This window comes from Genypterus blacodes, unplaced genomic scaffold (genome assembly GCF_046128005.1).
Source record: "Genypterus blacodes isolate CSIRO-AG114 ecotype Tasmania unplaced genomic scaffold, CSIRO-AGI_Gbla_v1 ptg000058l_1, whole genome shotgun sequence".
In the NCBI taxonomy this organism is placed as follows: Eukaryota; Metazoa; Chordata; class Actinopteri; order Ophidiiformes; family Ophidiidae; genus Genypterus; species Genypterus blacodes.
In genome coordinates, this window is record NW_027466870.1 from 7,106,389 (window position 1) to 7,130,574 (window position 24,186).

The 24,186-nt window shown below is 44.6% G+C and overlaps 1 protein-coding gene across 1 annotated transcript; it reads right to left on the reverse strand.

Annotated features, from left to right (window-relative positions):
• Positions 1 to 20,558: 20,558 nt before the first annotated feature.
• On the reverse strand, positions 20,559 to 22,968 carry bloc1s2 (biogenesis of lysosomal organelles complex-1, subunit 2). The gene is made up of 5 exons (XM_076152787.1): positions 22,765 to 22,968; positions 22,457 to 22,573; positions 22,183 to 22,302; positions 21,841 to 21,945; positions 20,559 to 21,465 (listed from the first exon to the last, which is right to left on the reverse strand). Exons 1-5 carry the CDS (start codon positions 22,928 to 22,930, stop codon positions 21,434 to 21,436), a joined length of 540 nt encoding a protein of 179 aa, XP_076008902.1. The 5' UTR covers positions 22,931 to 22,968; the 3' UTR covers positions 20,559 to 21,433.
• Between the last annotated feature and the right edge of the window lie 1,218 nt (positions 22,969 to 24,186).

The following is a 24,186-nucleotide window of genomic DNA, read 5'->3' on the forward strand; positions in this document are numbered from 1 at the left end:
ACTCTCAACATGTATGTTATAGAGAGTGCCCTGTATGTTTTACAGATGTTTCTTTTGTTCTGGTGCACTTTGATATCTTGCTGAATATTGTAAATGAAAGCCCACAAAATGGAAAACATTATTGGAGGATATTTGTAAAAAAAAAACAAAGAACAGATCCACATGGAATCTGGAGTCAGTCAGGATCAAACTCTTGTTTGTTTGCACTCTGAGAGAGAATGAATCAAACTCTCATCCGACTGGTGATTAAGGGAAAGACTGCTGCGTATTTAAAGTGATCGGAGTGTGTGACCTGTCTATGCAGGACTAAAGGCGTGGTTGGCTTTGTGAAGAGTTAAAGATGTAGCCAAGAACATAAACACATTCTAGAGGGGATATGGTTTATTTTCTCTATCAAACAATAAGTTCTCATGAAAAACACCACCACCATTACACTCACCCACACACACACATACACACACACACCCTTTCCTCCCCCCTCTGCACTGCCTCGCTCCAGTTTCGACTCAGTAATGAAAGCTAAACATAATTCAACACAGATTGAGCAAGATGACATACTTTACTGTTATTTTTGCACTTTGTTTTGCATGTATGTGTGTGTTCGCGCGTGTGTGCGTGCGTGCGTGCGTGCGTGCGTGCGTGCGTGCGTGCGTGCGTGCGTGCGTGCGTGCGTGCGTGTGTGTGTGTGCGCGCGTGTGTGCGTGTGTGCGTGTGTGTGTGTAGTGGGGTGGGCTGTTTGTCTGAATTCACTCGATCATCACTCTGACCCAAAATGTAATTTAATTCAAAACATTCAAACAATCATTTCAGGACACAAATATGGCTCCAATGAAAGCTAATTGACTGATCCCTGAGGTAACAGTGCAGTTGGCTGGAGGTAAACCGTAACCATGTGCAACAGTGCCGTGTGTAAGTGTGAACACTCGCACACATGCCTGTGTGTTGAATACACTACACACTTGCCACAAACCTCTCTCTGCACAACATGTGATTATCAAAAGATGTCAGTCAACCAGATTCTGATGTCAAACTCTGCTGCTGTGCGATGATTATGGATCCCAGCAGGGTTCTGGCCAGATGTGTTGTGATTGGCTGGAGAGGGGTTGAGCTCTGTTGCTTCACCAGCGAGTTGTACTGGTTGGTGTTCATGTTGTCAAAGGCAGAAATACAATAAAAACCGTTCACTTCTAATTTGTAGAAAAGGGGGAAACACAGAACAACAAACATGAAGTCTCAGTTTGCCCATAAATGCTGTGGGAATCTGCCGGGCCAATCACCACTCCATAAACCAAACAGCTTCACCACAGAAGCACATTTCTTCCCATGTGATGTGCTCCCATGCACGTTGACACACGAGACCGTGTTCGTATCTGTGCTCCTATCTGTGTGTGTCCGTAGGTACCAACGGGAAATTGCGGCTGAACCCCACATTAGTGGATCCTCTGTGGAGGCCACTGACCGCTGACACACCACAGAGTGACAGCAGCTCCACCACACGCTCAAGCTGACCAGACAGCGCGCGGTCCCCAGAGCTGGAGCAAGATGAGTCGAGTGGGTGACGCTCACACACACAGACACTCACACATCTGCACACACACACACACACACACACACACACACACACACACACACACACACACACACACACTCACACACACACACACACACACAGAGACGGATGCACCCACACTTCTCATGTGGCTGGCAGATGCCCTCTGCTTTCTGTTTGCACACACAAACATCCTGATCCATTCTGATTGTGCAAAGGAGACACACAGTCTTATTTTGTGCAGCAGTATCTTTAGATTCTGCCTTTCATTAGCGCTCCGAGCCCCCAGAGCGCGGGTCAACAATTCAAGGATTACCCATTTATTTTCTTCTATTAATCTGCAGCAATAAAACATGATGTAGTTCTTCTCTCATTTATTACTTTATCGGCCTCAATCATCAGGGGCTTGTAGGGGAGTGAGGGAGGGTGACAGAGGAGAGAGAAAAAAGATGGAGATCAAGCGGCTGGGGGAGAGAGGGAGGATAGCAGGATTCCCAGGAAATGAAGATGCAGGGTACAGCGGCCTGTGGAGAGATAGAGAGAGACAGAGAGAGAGAGAGAGAGAGAGAGAGAGAGGGGATGATGGAGAAAGGGGAAGGGGGGGAGGTTCTTAATCAAAACCACATGCAGGCTGAATCTCCAGTATTGTTCCCAACTCAAACCAGCTGGCTGCTCTTGGCTTATCCATCAAAATAAACATTTTCTTGATGGCCACGAGCTACACCGGCCTGTTAGTCATTAAACCAGCTTTCTTACACCCTGCAACCCTGCATTCACTCAATCACAGCACTCACCAAAACACAGGAATACACAACTCAAAACACGCACTCATATTTGATACATGCATAAGCTGCACTCGCACTAATATTTACTCATCTGTTCACGCTGCTCTTTGAAGGCATTTCAGCGACATGCCTGCTGTGTACTTGTTTGTTTGTGCCGAGGAGACCTTGTCTGTTTCACTGCTGCTCAACCTGAGTGTGCTGGCAGGCGCACCAAAGCATTCTGAAACCATTATTACTTCAAGGCTGGTGAAGATGGATCGCACATTTGTTTTGCTCTTTGCTGATTTCATTGGTGCCATTAAGGTTTTCATCAGCGCGCAAACAAGAGCGAGCGCTTCAAAGGCTTCCTTCCTTCAGCCCAGCGTGCGGCCCTGATGGTCCGCGTTAAGTCAGGACCAGTAGATGCTGAGTAACCTGTTGGCAGTGATTGAGAAGTGGGCCACCTACTGAAGAGCATGAGGAACTGTATCTGGCTTCTGCTCTCCAGGGAGCAAATGACAAATGATGGAGACATTAAAGGGAAGGAAGTGAACGATGAAGAGCACACGCTACTCTGCTGTCTTGTTGCGTTTGCTGTAATCACTTCAATGTTTGAAAGCTGCACACATGTGAGATTGAAGCCAAGTACAGTAAAACCAGGTTGCATTCACACTTTCATTATTCCTTATTGGAAAAAGGCAAGTTGCTCCATAAAGCGGGAGTTTAATGGGAGGCCTTTGTGCTGTGCAGCTTACGTATGGAGCAGCACGACAATTACTCAGAAAGGCTGGAACTGAGCCTGAAATCAGCACATGAGGCTAAGCAATGTTTGATTGCTCGCTAGAAAATGAGCTGAAAAACAAAAAGAAAAGATGAGGAAGCACCCAGAGGGATTGACCTGCTGAATGAAGCACTATGAAGAATTAAGCTTGTGTGGTTATTTTTAAAAGGCCTTGTGTTTGTGTGCAGTAAACTGAAATCTATCTTTATCTATGAATTGTTTGCTATTACAGCACTTCACTCCAGGTCCAGTGCAGGATGGTCGCTGCCTTGGAAAGTGACTCTCATGTTTATGTGTCTATCTTTAGCTCTCAGTAGAAATATTGGACTAATTATTAGAGATTACGGAATCCTTCCCGACACATCTATTACCACTGTTAAAGAAGAATGAAGATGTGAAAAGAGATCAGTCAGAATAACTGGAAACAGCGGCGTGGGTGTTGCGTGGCCTTCCAGATGTTTCTGGGTAAACAGGATGTTAAGGCACAAGCTGATCTGAGGGAAACATTTTGAATATCTGAATATTAATAAGTGTTTTAAAGTACATTTGAGCCTCGTGTAACTCTGCCAGATGGAAATGATGTTTGTGCAGACACCTAGATACACACATCTGACCCAGCGCACTGCTGCCTGAGCCAAACACAGATCAATCTGCAGGAATGGCAGGGACGCCTTCAATCTAGGAGAAATGTGTTGGATTGAATATTTCAGGAAATTAACATTTTAAAGGGAAGTAAGATTCCTATTTTGATTTTAAAACTGTGAAAAATGAAATGTGTTTTTTCACATGGAATTGACATTGAACAGTCAGAAACAGGGTTAATGATAAACACATGGCAAATCCTCTCTGTCCTTAATTCAAGAATGGTGAGTAAATTACTTCAAAGTCAGAGCCAACATCAGTTAAGATGATAAATGACCCAAATATTGCCACTGGGAAATGAAAGCTATTCACTGTAATTCTGATACAATTCAACAGGCTGTAACGGTAAGGCTGAGTCATAATCTAAAGTCTATGAATGTCACATGTGGTTAATCTTACGCACTTGCACACAAACACTCACACACATAGTCAACAACACACAACACAAACACACACAGATATGCGAGCAGGAGTCATTCAAGGATCCACACAGTCACCAACAGTCATGTACAAACCTAGGAATGCCACATTCACACACACATCTGACCGCATTAATGAGAGGCAACATAGCACACACACACACAGACACACAGACACACACACTTCTATGGTTTACAGATGCTGTGGGAAGGGAGGGCTCTGACAGTAAATTGGCTTCTCAGACATCTGGTTTTCACAGATAAACTCGAACAAACGCTGTCATAGAAACAAATGACCAGGCTAAGAGAAGGAGAGGGGATCACTGCTCCTCATGCTCTGATCATCCAGGTGTGTTCAGACATGAGAGAAGGTTGAGCTTTTATTTGTATCGCAAGCTTTGTGAACAGCCAGGAGTGTGTCTGTGAGCCTGTGTTAGTCATGCTGTTCTACTGTACAGACTATAAGAGGAAGAGGTCATGAAACACAGAGAGGAAGAAGAGCGGAAGGCGGTGAGGAGAGTCTAAGAGTTTATCTTCAAGTCTTTTGCCACCGTCTATTGTCCCAGCGTCCATGTGTTTCCTACCCTCACCCAGTCATCTGTCATAAAGAGCTCCATGAATGGGGCGAGACTTAACCCCTGACAGCAGACGAGGGCACACACACCGGACTGTTGGCTCAGCCTTGTGCAGTCATCCTTCCTTTCTGCTGCTCGGTCGGCACATCAGCGCTGCTTCTGGTTCTATTTCAGTGTTTCACGAATGAAGACGAAATGAGAAAGTGTGTGTGTGTGTGTGTGTGTGTGTGTGTGTGTGTGTGTGTGTGTGTGTGTGTGTGTGTGTGTGTGTGTGTGTGTGTGTGTGTGTTCAGCGCTGAGGGCAGGGCGCTGCTGCATGTCCCCCAGAAGGCTTTGGCTCAGGCTCATGCCAATAACAACAGCACAGGCTTTAGACCTGGAGAGGAGATATCCTGCTGCCCGTGTGTGTGTGTGTGAGAGGGAGAGAGGGAGTGTGTGCTTGGATGCCTCTGTGTTTATGTGACAGTGGGAAGGATGATGGCTGTAAAACCTGTATGCATGCATAGCGTTTGAAAGCGCACAACAGCCCCTGAGGCTGCTGGATCTGCTGGTTGTTTGTGTTGATTTGCTGGTGCCTGGGTCAGCGTGTGATGTGCTCTGAGGAGAACAGAACATTCCCCGGTTCACTACACGTTCAGGCCCTCTCAGTCCAAAACACTCTGGCAGTAGTGACCTCATCATGACACTGTAGCACAGACAGGATACACAGGCCCACTGGATCATATGACCAAGAAGAGAGCAGTGAATAGTGTCTATGTTGCTTCGCTTTTCACACATAGGTTGCTGCACAGTAGACACACACACACACACACATCCTGCGGTATGAATGTGCTTCTCTGGGTATGAAGGTCGACCCTGATGTAACCCCTGAAGAAACAACACAGAAGCTACTGTTGAGGCCTATAGGGTGAGCGGCTCATTACGTCACCATCCACAGAGAGGAGAGCAACTATTAGATCAAACAGAAAGATGTGTGTGTACAGTGGGGGTCATACGTCCCCTCATTACTGGTACAAATAAGGATCACCGTGGTTACAGCACCTGTTTAAGACCCTGACACCCAAATCCATCACATATCACAGCCAGATCACTTCAGCGTGAAACGTATACGCTTTCTTTAAGTGTGTGTGTGCGATGTGTGATGTTTTCTTTTTCTGCTTTGCGTGTCAAGCGTCATGCATGGGGTCCTCAGCCTGGGGAGGATGCGGGTGTGAAGCCTGTGTGACCTTTGCGGGGCTGCGAGGGGAAGGACAGAATCTCTGCATTGATGCTTAACACAAACTGCTGACTGTTCTCTCTCTGCGGGACAAACTCTCATGTTGCTTTCCTGTTGTTAAAAAAAGATTTGGACAGTTTTGCTCAGGATCCTTACTGGCAGATCCCTTGTGTTACTCCTTTTATCACTTCCACCCCCGATATTTTTGGACTCAGTCAAAGAAAGGGGCCAATTTTCTTTGCTTATTCAGTAGTAGGAGTATTTCTCAGCGGTAAAATCATCTCTGGATGTGTTGAGGTTCCGGGCCGTTCTGCTGCCTGTTAGCTTCCGGTGCTACTTCATAGGTCCAGCATTTTACTACGTGGTGAGAGAAATATGTTACGTGAACACTACAGCTGGAGAAATGGACCTGAACTCCCCGAAGAACAGCATAGCATTCCTCCCACTCCCCCCCGTGTGTATGAACCACAACATCCATTCCCTTCATCTTCATTTATCTTCACTCTCTAGGCTAGAAACAAACATATATATATATATATATACACAGAAATGTTTCAAAAGGCAGCATTCAAACATGTGCAGCTCTTCTGTCTTGGTACTCTTCCATCAGACATTTACCACTTGATCATTTACTTTCTGCTTCACCCTCAAATAAGCAATTTAGATCATTTTGGTTGCATTGGAGTTCTTTCAGAGACCTATACTGTGTGTGTGTGTGTGTGTGTGTGTGTGTGTGTGTGTGTGGCTTGTGCTGCTTGCCCTAATGGATGTGGTTGTAACGAGTCTCCAAAATCTCAAACTAAACAGATTTTCCTAAAAAGTAAAAATATCAATGCCGCAAAGAAATCATATTGCAAAAGGTTATTTGTACTGATGTAACAAGAGAGAGAATACTCATCACAGATACAGAGAGAGTTACGTTACTACTCTAAAGTACAGTTTGCATCTTGGCCTCATTGAATCAGAAACTATAAAAGAACACGGGTAAGAATTCTACTATAATGACAAACTACTACCAGTCTGTGTGTGTGTGTGTGTGTGTGTGTGTGTGTGTGCGCGTGTGTGTGTGTGCGCGTGTGTGTGCACGCGCGTGTGTGTGTGTGTGTGTGTGCACGCGCGTGTGTGTGCGTGTGCGTGTGTGCGTGCGCGTGCGTGTGTGTGTGTACGTTGCAGTTTTCCTGTCTGGTTTAATGTTGTGTTCTTCTGTGGCTGGGATGTGCACAGATGTGTGTGTGTGTGTGTGTGTGTGTGTCCTCGTGATGAGGTGGAATTTGCCATGTGGTGACAAATGGAGCCTTAACAAACCATCACCATCCATCAGCAACATTGGTGGACACACAAAATCACAATCAGGTGCAAACACACACACACACACAGACACACACACGTGCATTTTCACACTGTGCCTTCCTCTGCACCACATACTGAGGCAGTTAAACCTAATAGCCTCATTCTCTTGTCGCATTAATGAGGTAAGCAAAGTAAGTGTTCCCTTCTCCTGCAGCCTTCCTCCAGAGAGCCGCCGGAGCTCTGCTGGATGAAACACGGTCAGAGGAAGGAGTTCGGGATGACCTCATATGTTGTTCTATGGTCTTCTCCCTCTATCTCCAGGTCAGCGTGCTCACACACAGCTCGGGGACTTTGTCGATTGTCTTGAATTCGTATTTCTCAGCAGCGGAGGCCCAGCGGAGGAGTTAGCCGGTCACAGGTCAGGACCGGGCCTGATGTAAAGTACTTAGGTGGTGAGATAGCTAATCGCACAGAAACAGTGCCTCATAATGTAAACACACCTGTGTCCTGTAATGATGCCAGCTCCACTTCTCCTCTCCCATGTTTCCCCTCAACATTCACTGCTTCCTCCTTTCCCTTTTTCCATTCCCATCCTCCTTTCTTTGCCCCTCTGCTATGACTTCCTCCAGTTTCGCTCTAATGCAGATCTCCATTTCCTACGTCTCTGCTCTCTCCTTTCCTTTTGCTCAAAGCGCTGTGGGCTTAGATATACCATGCCAACCGTAGTCACGCTACACACACACACACACACACACACACACACACACACACACACACACACACACACACACACAGATGTAGTGTTGTCGGTGGGAGCCTGCTTAGGAAGGCAGCGGTGAGAGGAAAAGGGAGGATAAACACTTTCAGCTTTCTTTGGGAGTGAGAGAGCGTGAAGAGTACAGATTGCATGGTGAGAAATATATCTATTGTAACCAGATTTATTATGGGTGTCATAATGTGAGAGTGTGTGTGTGTGCCTGCGTGTGTGTTTGTGTAACCCCTACTGATACGCAAAGCTCACATCTGCTTTTCATTTACTCAACGCTCATCTCCCATGTATCCATCCCCCCCACACACACACGCACACACACACTCACAGACAGTATATGAGCTCACACTGCTGCCTGTTGGTCCTGGTAACATCATTCCGTCATGTAATAATGTTGGAGGTAATTGATAAATGAAAAACGAAGATACCCAACAGGAGATGAGCTCGTCTGCCCTGTGGTTGCAGGGGAGGCTTGGCTGAGGTCAGGGTGAGGACAGCAGGGGAGGTTTGTTTGAGGTCATGATAATCCCTGCCGGACACTAAATCCAGCTTGAGGTCAAAGGTTACTGGGTCAGTGTGTCAGGATGGTTGTGGGCCTGTGTGTTTTGATGTGTGATGGATTTTGCCTGTCACACACTGCAATAACACACTTGCACGCATCCCTCAGACGTTTATGTGACACGTGGTGCAACACATCTCTGGATGCCTCAATGAGGAATTAGAGGTCATTTGTCAAGTTTACCAAATGTTTTAACGCTTGGTTAGTTTAGGGAGAGATGTCAGGTTTCGATAATTTACTCAGCGTACAAATCCCTTCCTCCCTTCCTCCCTCCTCATGTCAGATGTTCTTTACTCCCACCATCCTCTAAAACTGCTTCCCTGTTGTTTGGGTCAAACTAAGGCCCATTTTGCATGCTTAACTGGATAATAACACCCAATTTCAGGCTTTAAACCGTATAAATGTTGAGTTTAAAAAGCATTCTCGTTATTTGTATCCTGCCCGCACTGTGATCAGATCCCAGTTGGCAGGTTGTTACACTATCAAAGCATCAAAGCCTGCAATGTCTCCTTTCTCCATGAATGAAAACAATAAGAACACTATTAACTGTTTACAATGTCTTATGCTGCTCAAACTCACAATTCATAGAAGCAGGACTGAGAAGATGAAGTGTGGGTGGATTCTATCCATGCTGTCCTTTTTCTGAGTCTCGTCTCTCTCGTCTGACTGCATAATTCCACATTTTTGACCTGTGCACATTCAAATAAATGGTTCTGCTCTGTTGTTTTCAGAGAGGACCGAGCTGATGGAGGAGAGCTGTGTTTGCTGTCATTACAACTTACACAAGAACCTATGAATCGACGAGACCTGGGGATTGATCCTTTAACCTTACTTGCCGGGGTTAAATGACGTTTAGTAATAATAGACAGATCCACGTGTTCGCCCAGGGAGGGAGCGGAACTAAAACAATAGTGGTTACATAACTTCATAAACGCGTTTTTAAAAATGATGCTTTCTTTATGAGGTCACGCTGACAAGAATTAATCTACTTAGCCCGATCCCTGTAACCTGAAACCTCCCTCAGTGTTCCGGGGAATGGAGCCGGTCCAGCCAATCCTCTTTTTATAACAAAGAAACAGGGCCAGGCAAGGGTCCTGTGATAAGGATATGTGTTTCAATCGCACACAATTCAACAAAAAGCATGAATCATGAAGAAAAACACAGCAAGGAGCAGGGAGGAGTGCATGTGCCTGTGTGTGTGTGCCGTATGTTGTAATGTGCCGGGGGGAACTTTGGACATTGCTGCCCACTCTGACGGGAAGAACCCACGGCCAAACGTTAAGTCACCAGGGAGATTAAGTTGATAAATACTGGTGGCAATGTTTCCACAAACTAGCTTTCCGCCCAGCTGAGTGGCAGATCTCTTATCAGTCGATGAGAGGAGAGAATAAGCAATAAATACACACCGGCCCTGACGCCGAGCCAAATGAATGGTGTCAATCAACACACCCAGAGGCCAGAATAACGTCAGAGAGATGCGTTGTGTGTGTTTCTATTAAGTACCGGTCGTCCACAGCTCTGCGGCTGCCTCGCGTATGACCTATGATAATGATCCATCTGTGCCTGACCTCCGACCCCGCAAAACTGAACCAGGTGTGTTTGGTGTCAGTGTCAGGGGGAGGCATGAATGTGTGTGTGTACACGGAGGACCCCCTGCCTACGCTGAGTGACAGGTCTGAGCTGCTCCCGGGTATCACTGAGCCCGGAGAGAGGAAGGAGGGTCGGATAGAATGAGGGAAATAGAGGTGTGTCTTCTTCTTCTCCTCATTTTTCTCTGGTCTGTCTTTTATTACCCAGCTGGACACTCTGTCTCTCCATGCGTAAGCCCATGTTGACTTTGCCTGGCTGATTTCAGTGTGGATTATACTGGCAACCGTTACAGAACAGAATGTGTCCAGAGTCACGAAACAGTAGATCATCCAGTGGATCCAGTAGATCACCCCACCCCTCACACACACACACACACACAGACACACACTCACACACACACACACACACACACACATGCACAGACAGGGTGCCAGGTAAACAACCTGTTAACAGGATATCCTGACTGTCAAACACCAGCAAGACAGTGACGTCAGACTTGTGACCCCAGTGTCCGAACACACCCACACACTCCATCACAGAGATTGAATATGTGCGTTTTGGACATTTGCCACACATTTGTACTGCATCTCCAGGGTTTACAAGAAGCTACTGTGACTCACATTCCTACCCAATACACACACACACACACAGACACACACAGACACACACACACACAGACACACACACACACACACACACACACACAAAGCTGATCCACAGACAAAACTTCCATCCGTGTATTTAAACTGATACAGATTCCTGCAAACACACTTCATACTTCCTCCCAGCCCGTTTACCAGCAGCCACAGCCGACACACACCAAACCCAGAGGTTATTGTCTGCTTCTGGTGTCCACAGATGTACACAGGAAACAAGAGTTCCAAGTGTTCTGTCTCGCAGTTGTGTGTGGTAGAACGATCCCTTGTTCGCTGAATGAGTCCGCCGGTTGTGTTTCCCCCTTTTAGACAACGCAGTGACTAACAGAACTGCTGCATACTTTTAAAAGGAGTGAGAAAGAGTTGTTAACACATGTTTCTGCAGTTAAGTCATTAGTCAGTCTTCTGCTGGCCAAGAATCATCAAAGTCTAGAGGCCCTGGGTATTTATGAGTGCTGAGAGCTGAGAAGCCGTATGGTAGCCGGCGACAACGTTAACCTACGTGTGTTTATGTGTTTCTGCGACTTTGTCCGACCTTGTGCGGGTCTCGGTTTGGGCCCGGTGTTATCAGAGCGCCGGGGACTGATGGATGGACCCGAATCAATTTTCCCACAGGATGTTGTGTTTCCAAAGGGTAGTGTTTGTACTGCAGCACTGGTGTCCTCTGATCCACAGCCAGGAGTGCAAACAAGCTGTGTGTGAGTGAGCGAGTGTGTGTGTAGACCTCTGCTTTTGAAATGTGTTTAGTTTGGACTGTGTGGCAAAGCAGTTTCTCCATCTGCTCCATGCCAGGGGATTATACAGTCCTATCTGGCTGGAAGAGGCGCGGCAGGGGGCTGAAGTAACTGATCTGGGTTCAGTGGGTGGTGGTGAAGCCGTTTGATCAAGGGGTCCCGTCCAGACTCCTCGCAGGTCTAATCAAGGGCTTCAGCTTCTAATTCAGATGCCAAGAGTAAACAGCCTCTAGTGCCGAATCAGTGCTGTGTTGTTCATTCACACACACACACACACGCTCACACAAACACAGTAAGCTTCTTTTCCAGCATCACTTTTTGTGTTCCAAACCTCCACGGAGTCTCTTCATAGCCGGCCCGAGTCTCGCTCCTTCTCGTCCACCTGCCCGTCTCTCGCTTCCCTTCACTTTCAATTTCCTTTTCCCAGCGTCTCCGAGACCGCCGCCCTCTCATCTCCCTCTTTTTTGGCATATGGTAATCTCATTCTAAATTCGATGTGATAGTCTTTTGTGCGACTCGGGCTGGCTGCTGTGATGGACATCCGCGTGAGCGTTTGGTCTGGTGCCGCTCTGGCTCCTGGCACTTTCTTTGACGCCGCTATTTCAGAGCCGCGACACCGGAAAAGGCACACGTACACACACTCGCACAAGTCTGTAAATAGAGCAACAGATGATGATGCCCTTTAAGATGTTGAGTGGGAAGCCGCTGGTGGCGATAGAATTTCCTGATGTGATCCAAGACAGGATCCCCTGTGGAGCGTATGGAAATGAGATGATGAGGGGTCATGGAAGGGGAAGAGGGAATGAGGACAAGAGGGGACACATAGTTTAAAGGGATTTTAGGAATACTTTGCGGTAAGTATTTTTTTGTACTTTTTGCTAGATATTATTGTTTAAATGAGCCTAATTATTACGTTTGTAGGAATGTTAAATAAATACATTAACTTCCCCTGAGACTATGAAGATCACCAATTTGACTTTGCACATACATAACACACCCACACACACACACACACACACACACACATACACACAGCTACACTTTATACATAAGCAGTCTGTTTTAATCATCATGGCTGTGCTGTCCTCTTCCCTGCACAGTTGCAGTCCCTCTGGCGCACAGGCGTTGCTCAGAGCTGAGTTCATCCCCAGAGGCCGGCTTATCAGTTTTCCCGCCCGGTGCATCCTACACTCTGGCCGCTCAATGGCCACTACAGAATCATATTGTTGTGCCGCTATAGCAGGGAAAGCTTTGCGAGTGCTGGAAGTCTGGATGTGACTTATTTACCTGGACAAAAGCCACTTTCCACTGAGGAGAGAAGCATGTGTGCTTCCTTTAGACTTCAAATAAGTGTGTGTGTGTGTGTATTTCGGTGTACGGGATTGTGTCTTCCTGCAACACTCAAGATCCTTAATTGATTAAATCCCTTAACATACTGTAATAACATCATCACACTGTGGTCTTTCTGCATCTCAACATCTCAACATAAGAGCATTACATCACCCGTGTCAAAGTATAAATGGCCGTAGCTAAAGAGCCTCAGGAGACGTTTGGTGTCCCTAACACGGCGGTGATCCAGAGGTTACTGTGTGCAGAGGTGAATCGGAGCATGTGTGTATTCATTGTCCGTGTAGACATTTGTCAATGACACGCAGCGCTCATGTCCAGGGAGCATTAAGAAACAGGATCCTTGACTGTATACACTGTAGGTGCATAACCGGAGGAAGATACACACCCCTCAGCATCCTCATCTGCATCTCAACAGTTCCTGTTTTGGGTAGCAACTATATGCGGTATCACTCATGTACAAACAGCCTCGGACGCTCGTGCACGCAGCGCTGCTGAGCCCAGGAGGAAGGAGGGCCGTTAAGAACACTTTAAACAAAAAGACATTTTTAGAAAGGTCCTCTTGAGCGGCGAAACAAAGGGGGGAAGTGACATGACGTCGCACAGGAGGGAGTCAGAGGGTCACTGGTGGCATGACGGACACGCCTATGGAACCGTCTCGCACACACATTCACATGCTCATTTCACACACACACATTTGATAAACACAGTCAAGGTCCTTTGCCCTGCTCTTAAAAATAGCCATTTCCTTGTCTTCCTATTTATTTGCTGATATTAACATCATAAGGATGTTTGGCATCCATGTTCTCTTTCCTGCTGCACAACTTACAAAGACATCCACTGTGTGTTATCAAGAGGTGCTTCTGTTTGATTATCTCATCTCAATCCACCTGCAATCCTGGGATAAACAATGATGTAACATGAAGGAAACATTATGTAAATTCCCTCCCAGCAGACTCAACACAGCCTGGCACAGTTAACACAGTTGTTACTGGTTTTATAATTGCCAGTTCATAAATTGTCAATTACTTTGATTCCTTTGGTTGAAGTGTGTTGGCTCCCATGAGTCACACACTCATGACAGCACGTTTTCCTCCTCAACAGGAGAGTGTTGTGTTTACAGGAACTGTTTACCCCGAAACAAACCTGCTTCCTTTGCATCTAAATACAGCACCGGACAACTAGAATAGAATAGTTTACAATACAATACAATACAATACAATAGAATAGCTATTGTTAGGTACAGTAATGCAGGATTTAATGGCTACCTGGTGCTATTTGGTACCTCGTAATGTCATTCATAACAGAGGGACAGCCATATATTTATTATTTATGAGCACAGGATCTTTGTCTCTCCCATAACACACACACACACACACACACACACACACAAACGCACACTCCTCACATCTGTTGTAGATTATACCTGCAATAGTGTGGAGAAATCTCAAAACTAGAGGGGGTCAAGCCATCAATCATGCCTCCCTCCCTCCCGTCTCTCTTCTTCTCTTTCGCTCTTCCTCATCTTAACGACGAGGCACGTTGGAGGCACGTGTTCCTCTTGTTTACTGTAACGGTAAATGTACCTCAGGCTCCTTCCTGTTTTAACTCATAATAAAGGGAACCAGAGGGCTCCGGGCTACTTGGTGGGACACCAGGTGATGGACATGGTGGACGGGTAACTGGGGATAATCAGGCTAAGCTGGGCTCTGGGCCGAGGGGCAAATAAGGAGATTCAGTTACATATGATTTGCAAGGAGCAATATTTCTGCTTGTGTGGAAAGAGTGCAGTCACCCCTCACACACACATAACACGTGTGCTTAAGATGCAGAGTAAACAATGTTTTCTCACTAAGCCAGATGAAAGTCCACTCTGCTGCTAATTCAATATGTGAGGAGCTTGTATCTCTATGTAATGGTAGACTTACACCATAATAAGGGCAGGAGAGAGAGAGAGAGAGAGAGAGAGAGAGAGAGAGAGAGAGAGAGAGAGAGAGAGAGAGAGAGAGAGAGACTAATACACATCTAGCAACATGTGAACTCAAGATTTAACTCACAGGTAAACACAAGTCCAATTTGAGCTTACACCTGAAATCATTTATCTACATATACATTTAATGCATCCAATCCAATGTGATATTCTTACTTACTTACCACTGCATTGTATTGCCAAAGGGCCGTGGCAGGTGCACAATGTTGTCTCTCCTGAAGACAGTAACAGTATTATTCCACTACCGAGGGACGGCTCATTAGCAAAGCAAAGTGCCTAAGAAGGATTAGTTTTACTCAAAACTTTGATTGCACTTGGACTAACACTGCTATTGCATCCATTAGTATGTAACGTTGACTTTAATGTGAAAAAATGTGAAATAATTGAAACCTGTAATGTAATAGAAGATGAAGGAAGCACCTGATATTTTTGGCGAGCTGTGAGGACTAACCCTGTCTTGATTCGATTACAACACCGCTCCGGCAGGAAATAGCCAAAGATGTAATACACACAGCACCAGGTGGTCCAGCTGAGTCCAGGTGCAGTTGTGTTTATGTTCCCGGGATTATTATGTCAAATATTATTGAAACCAACCACCCTTGACTCTCCACTGCGGGCAAGTTTGGCTTGGACAACTGGACATTGCTAATACATACCGAGAGAGAGAGAGAGAGAGAGAGAGAGAGAGAGAGAGAGAGAGAGAGAGAGAGGGAGAGTCACAGTAATTCCAGATGATGTGGTCAAAGCATGTAAACACTCCGGCAGTTGTCATTATATAGACTAAGACCTGACATTAAATGGAATCAGCTGTTCAGTCTAAATTATTTAATAGATCTTTCACAGCCAGTACATCTATTAGAAAAGGGAGAATGAAAACAAGGCTAATTTAATGTTCTGTTCAAGCTCTTACACACTGTTCATGCACTCAGAGGCAACACAAGGCAGATCGTTGCTTATTGTCCCCGTTTCGCTGTGACACAGAGACTCAGAGCTTTCAGTCGTTGGCATTGGGCACCCTTTGGTCAGACTGAGTAGTGAATCTTAGCACATGTGTAATTGCAGAGACCCCCTGCTAAGTTGGTGTTGTGTAAGAGTTACTTTGTGTTTCTGAATGTCAAGGCTTATTGCAGGATAGCATGCAGGACCCTTGACAGCAAGATGAGTCAGCGCTGTCCTTTGTATGGCTGCCGGACACTTATTACTCATTTGAATGAGCTAATGCACACATGCTTAAACAAAAACACATACACACACACACCCACTCACACACACTATACTTCACACAAAAGACTTTTTTGGGGAAAATCCTAAATTGTGAGCTAACCCTGAACTATTGACATTTTACATTATTCCCGCTAAACAGGATGTGACTAAAGGACATTTTCTGTGCCCCCTTTCTCAAAACCCACTTATCACTGACACATGGTGGTCTGAGACGCTTTGGTCAAAATAATGATGTAATAGCTGTACCATGTGACATTTTGACACATTGTTTGTGTCAGGAGCACTTTGCAGTGAGTCTGACAGTGAAATAAAACTGGATCCATAAATCACCACGATCATTAGGGTGTAACCTGCGGCTCTATGATTGGTTAGCAAATAATTTGTTCATGCATTGTAGAGCAGTAATATTAAGAACAAATTTTAGGTGTTCGGTATACAATAACTAACTTTGACCGAAGTTAATGATTAATTTAATTTAATTTAATTTAATTTAATTTAATTTATGATTTATTCACTTTTTTTAATCATTTGCAACAGCTTTTATAGAAAGTGGTTCCAGACTATTTCTAATGCAGTTCTCTATTTCTAATGCATAAAGTTGCAAGCAGAGGAATGTATCCTCTCAAAAAGTGTTAGTATAAAGTCTGCATGTACTGTAAGGCATTATTAACTCTTCCACTGCCTCCTCTAACATTCATCCACTAATCTGATCCCTGTGCATGTTTTGTGCAGATATGCAATCATACATGTTATCTGCATGAAATGTCAACTCAGGTTGGTGTGTGTGCATGTGTGTTTCACACACATATGCAGGGTCAGAGCCAGACTCACACAGATGGCTCCGGTGCCAAAGAGTCTGAGAGGGGTTCTAATGGGGGCCTGAAAAGAGCTGGGTCCATTTAGACATGGTGTGGACATGCTACACATGAAAGGAAGACTCTTTACACACACTGAAACTGGAAAGACAAACAAAAGCAACACACAGAGACACACCAGGATTTAACTAATATCCTATTTTAAACCAAGATCACACAGGACAGCTTTCATGTGTTGTTCATTACAGCTTCCTGCAGACATAGGATCCGTGTTCCTCTTTTCTACCCCAGGAGACGATGTGGAGTTTGAGCTGAAGCGTGGGCCTGACACCCCGACTCCCCTACCTGCTGAGACTGACTGGGCTCTGTCCCACATCTATAATAACGCTGCACCTACAGTATGCTTTGTCCCACGAACCCATCTGGTCTCATTTTAGCTTTATAATAACGGAGTGATGGTTTGGACATTTTAATATAATCAAAATGGATTGAGTTAATCAAGTGTCAAGCCGCAGTGTTCAAAGACCTACATGCCTGATATACTCTGGATTTGGGGTTTGAGTTTCAAAGGGGTCAAGTGAAGGTGTGTGCGAGATGTGACGGTGTGCAGGTTATGTGCGTGTTCTTCCATCTCCACATGTGTGCACAGTGTATGATGAAGGTGTGAGCGCTGGATTGAAGTGAATGATTGTGGTGCCAGAACTTGACCTCATGTGGCTTTTCATCCCCTTCTCACAGAAGGTATTTGAAGTTTGACTCGATCCCTCAGATCTCACATGTGGCTCATATTTGCACTGAAAAGCCTCCTGGATCTATAGGCTGCTTTGAAATGGATGTAAACACGGGCCATTTTGCCATTTATCTCAGAGCAGTTGGTTGTCTTTATATTGACGCAGCTTTACAGGGGCAAAGGCTGCTATTTTAACAGGTTGGAGGGCAGGAATACAGTGCTGCTTATCCCATCACGTCTGCGTGTGTGTGTGAAAGTGAGTGAAAGGGGATAGAGAGATTTCGCAATACTACGAAATCTGTTGACATTGACCAATTAAGTGGAATGCCAGACTGAAAAACACAAAACAAATGTGGTTTGAAAATAACTTTTGGAGCGTCCTTGTTCTTTCTCATTCATGAAGGTTGGTGAAGTTCGTGCTTGCTTGTCAGTTACACAACACTGTGGTGTGGCATCCTGCCCTGCTATTGTTAACTGTCCCGCTCTCTACTCTTGCCTTATGGAGGAAAAAGCTCCTTTGCCGTGGCTGATGAAGGACACGGTGTTTGATATTTCTGAGAATCTCCCAAGGTCTGTCAAAGCAAATCAAATGGGAGCCGTATCATTTCACAGAACTGGAATAATCCCTTTGTTAAGGTATTTGGCCCACTTTTGGGCAACTTGATTATATCTACAGTATAAATCTAAGCAAGTTTACTTAATTCAATCAACATTATTCTTGTATAATTGTCCTATAACATGGCATGATGTGGCATATGTTTAGATGTCTGTCTGTGTGTAATAGTAGAACATGCTGGAACCAGAATGTGGTTTGCAAGATATTTCTTAGATCATATTTGCAGAGGACTCGCTGTTCTATACCCCCTGCTGTGAAACATCCCCATGCACACCGTGAGGTACTGGACCCTGCCAATTCAAGGCAACGATTCAATTATTATGTTTAAGCAACCCACACCCCAGGTTTATTTGTGTGATATTCTCAACAGCAACCAAGGTACTAACAACATGCCATTTATTACACACTCTAATATACTGCCTTGACTTTTGTACAGCCTTTTTTATGTATCACGCCAAGGTATTCACTGGGCCCTGTTGAAATATTTTCTGCAGGCACGGCTGATTTCAAGCCTGGGAATCACAAATATGGAACAGAAATGAGAAATCGGCAAAACAGAAACAGAACCTGGAGAGAAGGGAGTTTCTTGTTTAGTAATAAACATGGCCTGCAGCTCTGTGGAGCAGAGGGAAAGCATATGTTCCCTCACTATTAATGAGTTAACAAGAGTTGGTGGGTCACACAGTGCAGCTAAGAGATCCACGTTGATAAAGTAAAGGAATATACTGTAACTCTCGACAAGGAAGAGCTGACAAAACATTTTCAGACTGCTGTGTCCCTCTCTCAGTCACTTAACTATGACATAAACAATCATTAACACAGGTACGTGAAAACAGAATCCACGTGAGCGGAATATTTCAACAGGGCTTCTCTATAATGGAATGTTCCGATGCCTCCAAGCAACAATAATCATTCATATTTACTTGCTGTTTACTGTATAGTCACCATTTAATCAATTCACTCAGCGGCTACACTGCAGCATACAGTACAATACAGACACACACACACACACACACACACACACACACACACACACACAAGTGAATGATCCCAATCAGTGGCACACAGTTCTTTTTTCATTTATCAAAACCATGAAACCGTCCCACATTCCCTCATTTATTCCCACTGTGAAGCTGTATGATGCATCAGTCTCCCTTGGTTACACTTGCACACAGGATCGCATGTGGGAACACTTTTCCTCAAGTGGAAATGTCTGCAAAGAAGATAAAGAAGCTCCGTTGTGATGAAGATCATTCCTTCATAGATCAACAGAAGTGGACACTGTCCAGTTTGACGTGCAGTATATTTCTCCAGTCTCGTCTCAGCTCCCTGGAGACTTTAGAATAACAGATGTTTGTTAGGATGAGAATCCTGATTAGCTGAGGTAAAGGAAGATGGAGGGAGATTAAACTGGGACGACCACTGTGTCAAAGTTTAGTACCACTGAGACTCTGGATGCAGATAAAAAAGTCTTTCTTGTCTATAACTTATCCATTTTCCACACTTGAACTGTATTGTAATTGTGCGCTGATCCCAAGATTGTGTGTTATTCAAACGGCTGAATATGAGGCTAAAGGCTAAACTATAATATTACCTTCTCCAGCTACGTGAACCTCACGCTTGACTGACCACTGGCACTCACTTAGCTCTCAGAAAACAGCCCAAATCATTTAATAGACCTGTTTGGAGAGCCTATGGGAGAGGATAAAACAGGGGAGTTGGACTTATGCCCCAGGGCCCTGGAAAGAGGCAGGGGAAGGGAGAGATGGAAGGATCACAGTGCAATAGTAAATAATGTTACAGTATGAATAATGAGCTCCCTCTGTGCCGGGGCCTCAACTGGACTAATGACAGAGACCTGTTTTAGATTAGGTCTCTCACAAACACACACATACATGTGCATGCACAGACACACACAGACCCGTACACATGGAGGAGGTCCTATCACTTTAGATAATCTGTTGCCTGGAGCAAAGGAGTTGTGGGGTTCTGCTCTAGTGCAGCCAAGACAAGAGGCGGAAACTGCAGAGCCTGGGAGCATCACACACATCTTTAGTCACCCTTTCACTCTTTCCTTTGAGTTATGAAATGTTTCTTGACCTCGACCGGTCTCTCTGTCTTCCTTAAGGTTTTATTTCTTGACAAGGTTGAAAATTAAACATTCTACTCTGGGTGAAGTCGACAATATTACACATTATTTCCAAGAGCATTTGGCAGAGCATTTGGCAAGAGCTTGGCGTGATGCAGGTCTGCCATCTACTGTCAGCAGGTCAGCAAAGCAGCCATCAGTCATACAGTGATAAAGACATTGTGGTTTATTTAAAACACTCAAATCGACAGTGTTAATACAACAATTGCACACATAGCATACAATAATTCATTCATATAAATACCAAAGACTTCCTTCAAAGTGTTAACATGATTTGAAACTGGAAACCCAAGAAGCTGCATGACTTTCTCCAGGTGCAAACTCTTGATAACTTGTTTGTGTGTGTGTGTGTGTGTGTGTGTGTGTGTGTGTGTGTGTGTGTGTGTGTGTGTGTGTGTGTGTGTGTGCGCAGAGATGGACTGGTTTTGATTGTGCAACATGTACATGATTAACTCTATTTTATTCGCAGATCAAATCTTGGGTATGAATGAATTATAACAGTATCTCATTCTAAATGGACCTCTTATCTGTCACTGTTGTTGCCTCATTAACCCTTAAACAGGGTCCAGGAGATTACAAACATGCTTCATGGTGTCAGATACCTACCTATGTTTAGATATAGATATCTCTACATGTGTGGTGCTTTGTGGTTGAGGTTAATCGTACATAGAGACTCCATCACCCAATCTACATGGACCGGTAACTAGGCAACCCGGTAGTTTTTCGATGTGCAAAACAACGTTCACCTCACGTACGCCATGATTTCAAGACTGCAGCTAAATATCGGGTTATATTCATGTACAGTCTGACCCTCGCAGTGCTAAACCTCTAATTCATCTGTCTGCAACTGCTTCCTCCAGAGTCATCTCAAGGTGTTAAAGTGGGCCTGGCTGTTTGTTGTTTCAGTCTGGGTTCACATCCTCCCCATCGCTCTTGGCTCCACTGGCAGGGAGAGGGGAAAGCAAGGCAGAATGAAAAGAGAGCGAGAATCAAGCCCTCAGAAGTCCTTTTCCTCATCTCATCGCTTCTCCAGCTTCTTGAATCTGGCTTCTGTAAGAAAAAAAAGAAGAGAAAGGGGCTCATTTATTATTTTGATCAGACAACAAACAAGCAGTCTAAACTCTACTGGCTCTTAAAATGGTTAGTGAGAAACTGTTTGTGGTAGCAGAGCGCCATCTGGTGGTCAACTTCATGACACCTGAGCTGATCCATTATGCAGCTATTATTGGCCTGTGTGTACACATACCAAAACACAGATAGAACATAGAGCCCTTATTATACACACAACCCTCCTCACAATAACACAGGAGTAAATAAAGCAATGGAACAGATGATGTCATCAAAAAGCCTGAGTCATGTATGAATTGACTTCCAGGAGGATTGATCTGGATACAATGTTGTATAAAACTCTTTTGTTTTTCTTACCCAGTTTCTTGGAGTAGGCGTCCAGTTTGTAAGCAGCTTGCTCCAGGGAAGACACCTGCTCTTCAATCTGATTGATTTGGTCCAGGTAGGGCTGCAGGCTGGCATCTGAGAAACACACACACACACACACACACACACACACACACACACACACACACACACACACACACACACACACACACACACACACACACACACACACACACACACACACACACACACACACACACACACCAAGAGGATGTTTGCATTTAAAGAAGCGATGGACAAATAAATACAGCTCAGGTGCACAGAAATAGGAGGAGTTGTATCTGCTGCTGGTTGTAAATACATCAAACTCACATTTGTCGTTGAGATCCTGCAGATTACGACTGATATTGATGCTGATGTCCTTCATTTCCATGTATTTGAGACTAGTTAGTTTGTTCATGTTCTCCAATAGACGGTAGTCCTCGCAGGTGCCTGATTAGGGAATGAGATTGTCATGAGAAACAAGAAATAGGAAAGCCATGACAGACACAAATTCAAGGAGAGATAAATGAAAGAAGAGAATCAACACATTGCCGCTGGGGCTGGGCTACTGTGCAAGGACAGCTGGCAAAACTTATTTAAGGACCTGTGAGTTCTCCTTGAAGGAAGATGGCCATCTTCTCGAACATATCGTTGCACAGCTCGTTAATGTCAGGCTCTGCAGGCTCCACAGCCTCCTCTGCTGTCTCCACACCACCATCACCTGAGAACAGGAGATCATTAATAAGCAGAATTAACAAAGAAGTTTTTTCAGCCCAGCTTTGACTATTTAAAACGATCGATTGAGCTTTAAAGATCAATTGCACTTGGAAGAATGAACAATAACAACATGCTATAGGCACTGTGTGTTGTTAGCAATTCGTGCTACGGAAGATGCTACAAAACAACACCCACTGTTCGTGCTGGTCTTCTTGGGCGGTGGCACCAGGCTTTCCGCTGCAACCTCCGGTTCTTCGCTGTGACTCGCGGAACTTCCAGCCGGGGTCGGTGGCGCTGGAGCGGCTACTGGTGCCCGAGAGATGCTGTCCATGGCAGCGGCGTCGTCTCCCGTGGCAGCCATTTTGTTCCTCCAGAGCTTCACCCTCGTCACATGAGTTGAGTGCTCACGTGACGTCCACGCGCCACTGCAATCTCGCGCGCGCAGTGCCACGCCCTTTTGATTGGTCTGTTGCTTTTTTAATCTTTATGGACGTCTTTTGTTTATTATGAGGGCAGAGGGAAAAAAATAATATGAAACACAATCAACTCCTAAAAAGGCAATAAGACAAAGAAAACACTGTAATGGATAAAACTCTGTTATGGTTCAATGCTTTGTTATTTCTTGAGTATTGATTTACTAAATTACAATATAGGTCAAACACCTCAACGAGCACTTATTAAAAACGACAACAACAACAATTGGGTTTTAATGTAGTGCAATATTCAAATGTGCCTCTTTGATCTTATTTGACATTGCAAATGTGTCATTGCACATCAGGAAAAGTATCAAATGGAAATATTGCAGCCTCCATGAAGGCTTTTGACTTTTTTACTGAGCTTTTTACAGGATTGAATTTCAGATACTGTGCTGACACGAATCAGACCATAGACTCAGACCCGGATCATGTTCCGACTAATCTGGCTAACTTGAAAGCTGTGGAAGCTATGAAAGCTGTGCAGAATGTGCCAGGAGAATGGTGAGATGGATCGATAACTGTTGAAGAAATAATAAAATTGTGTGATGGCCCAAATATACCTGGTGCCTATGATGCCTTGGAGATTTATTAGGAAGGGCCTAAAGAGAGAGAGAGAGAGCTTGGTGATCTGTATCTCTGCTGAATGGAAACCTCTTATATGCTGGAGATTAAATGGAAATCCAAAGAGCTTGATGAAGTTCGCACAACTTTACATAATTGATGTATCTAGTAAACACATCATAACATTAAAGACTATATATATACAGCAATACAAACTATGGGTATGCAAATAAACTGGTCATTAAATGCACCAAATACAATTTTAAAGTCATTATTCGGTCTTTAAATAATTAATAGACGTATTAAATTTTAAATAGATTTCTAAAATGGTGCTCCTCTGGGGTACATGAGGAAAAAATAAAGGATAGAATGTCTCAGGGTGCAGAGATAAATAAAGGTTTCAATAAAGGCGCTGCCGTCATGAAAGTTAATCCAGCTGTCGTTGCCCATCCTGTGCACATTTCAGAGATTTACACTGAAATGATTTAATTTTCTTGCTTTTCATCGATTATTCCCATTTCGATGTTCCCACCTCATTACTTACTCATTGTAATTCGAAAACTAAAATTGCCTTAACTCT

What these genes read in the sequence shown, in the direction of transcription:
- bloc1s2 (XM_076152787.1), bottom strand. Translation starts at nt 22,930, where the DNA reads ATGGCTGCCACGGGAGACGACGCCGCTGCCATGGACAGCATCTCTCGG. An exon ending in GCAGGATCTCAACGACAAAT is followed by an intron (nt 21,946 to 22,182) that starts GTGAGTTTGATG and finishes TGTGTTTCTCAG; the next exon opens with ATGCCAGCCTGCAGCCCTAC. An exon ending in CGCCTACTCCAAGAAACTGG is followed by an intron (nt 21,466 to 21,840) that starts GTAAGAAAAACA and finishes TTTTTCTTACAG; the next exon opens with AAGCCAGATTCAAGAAGCTG.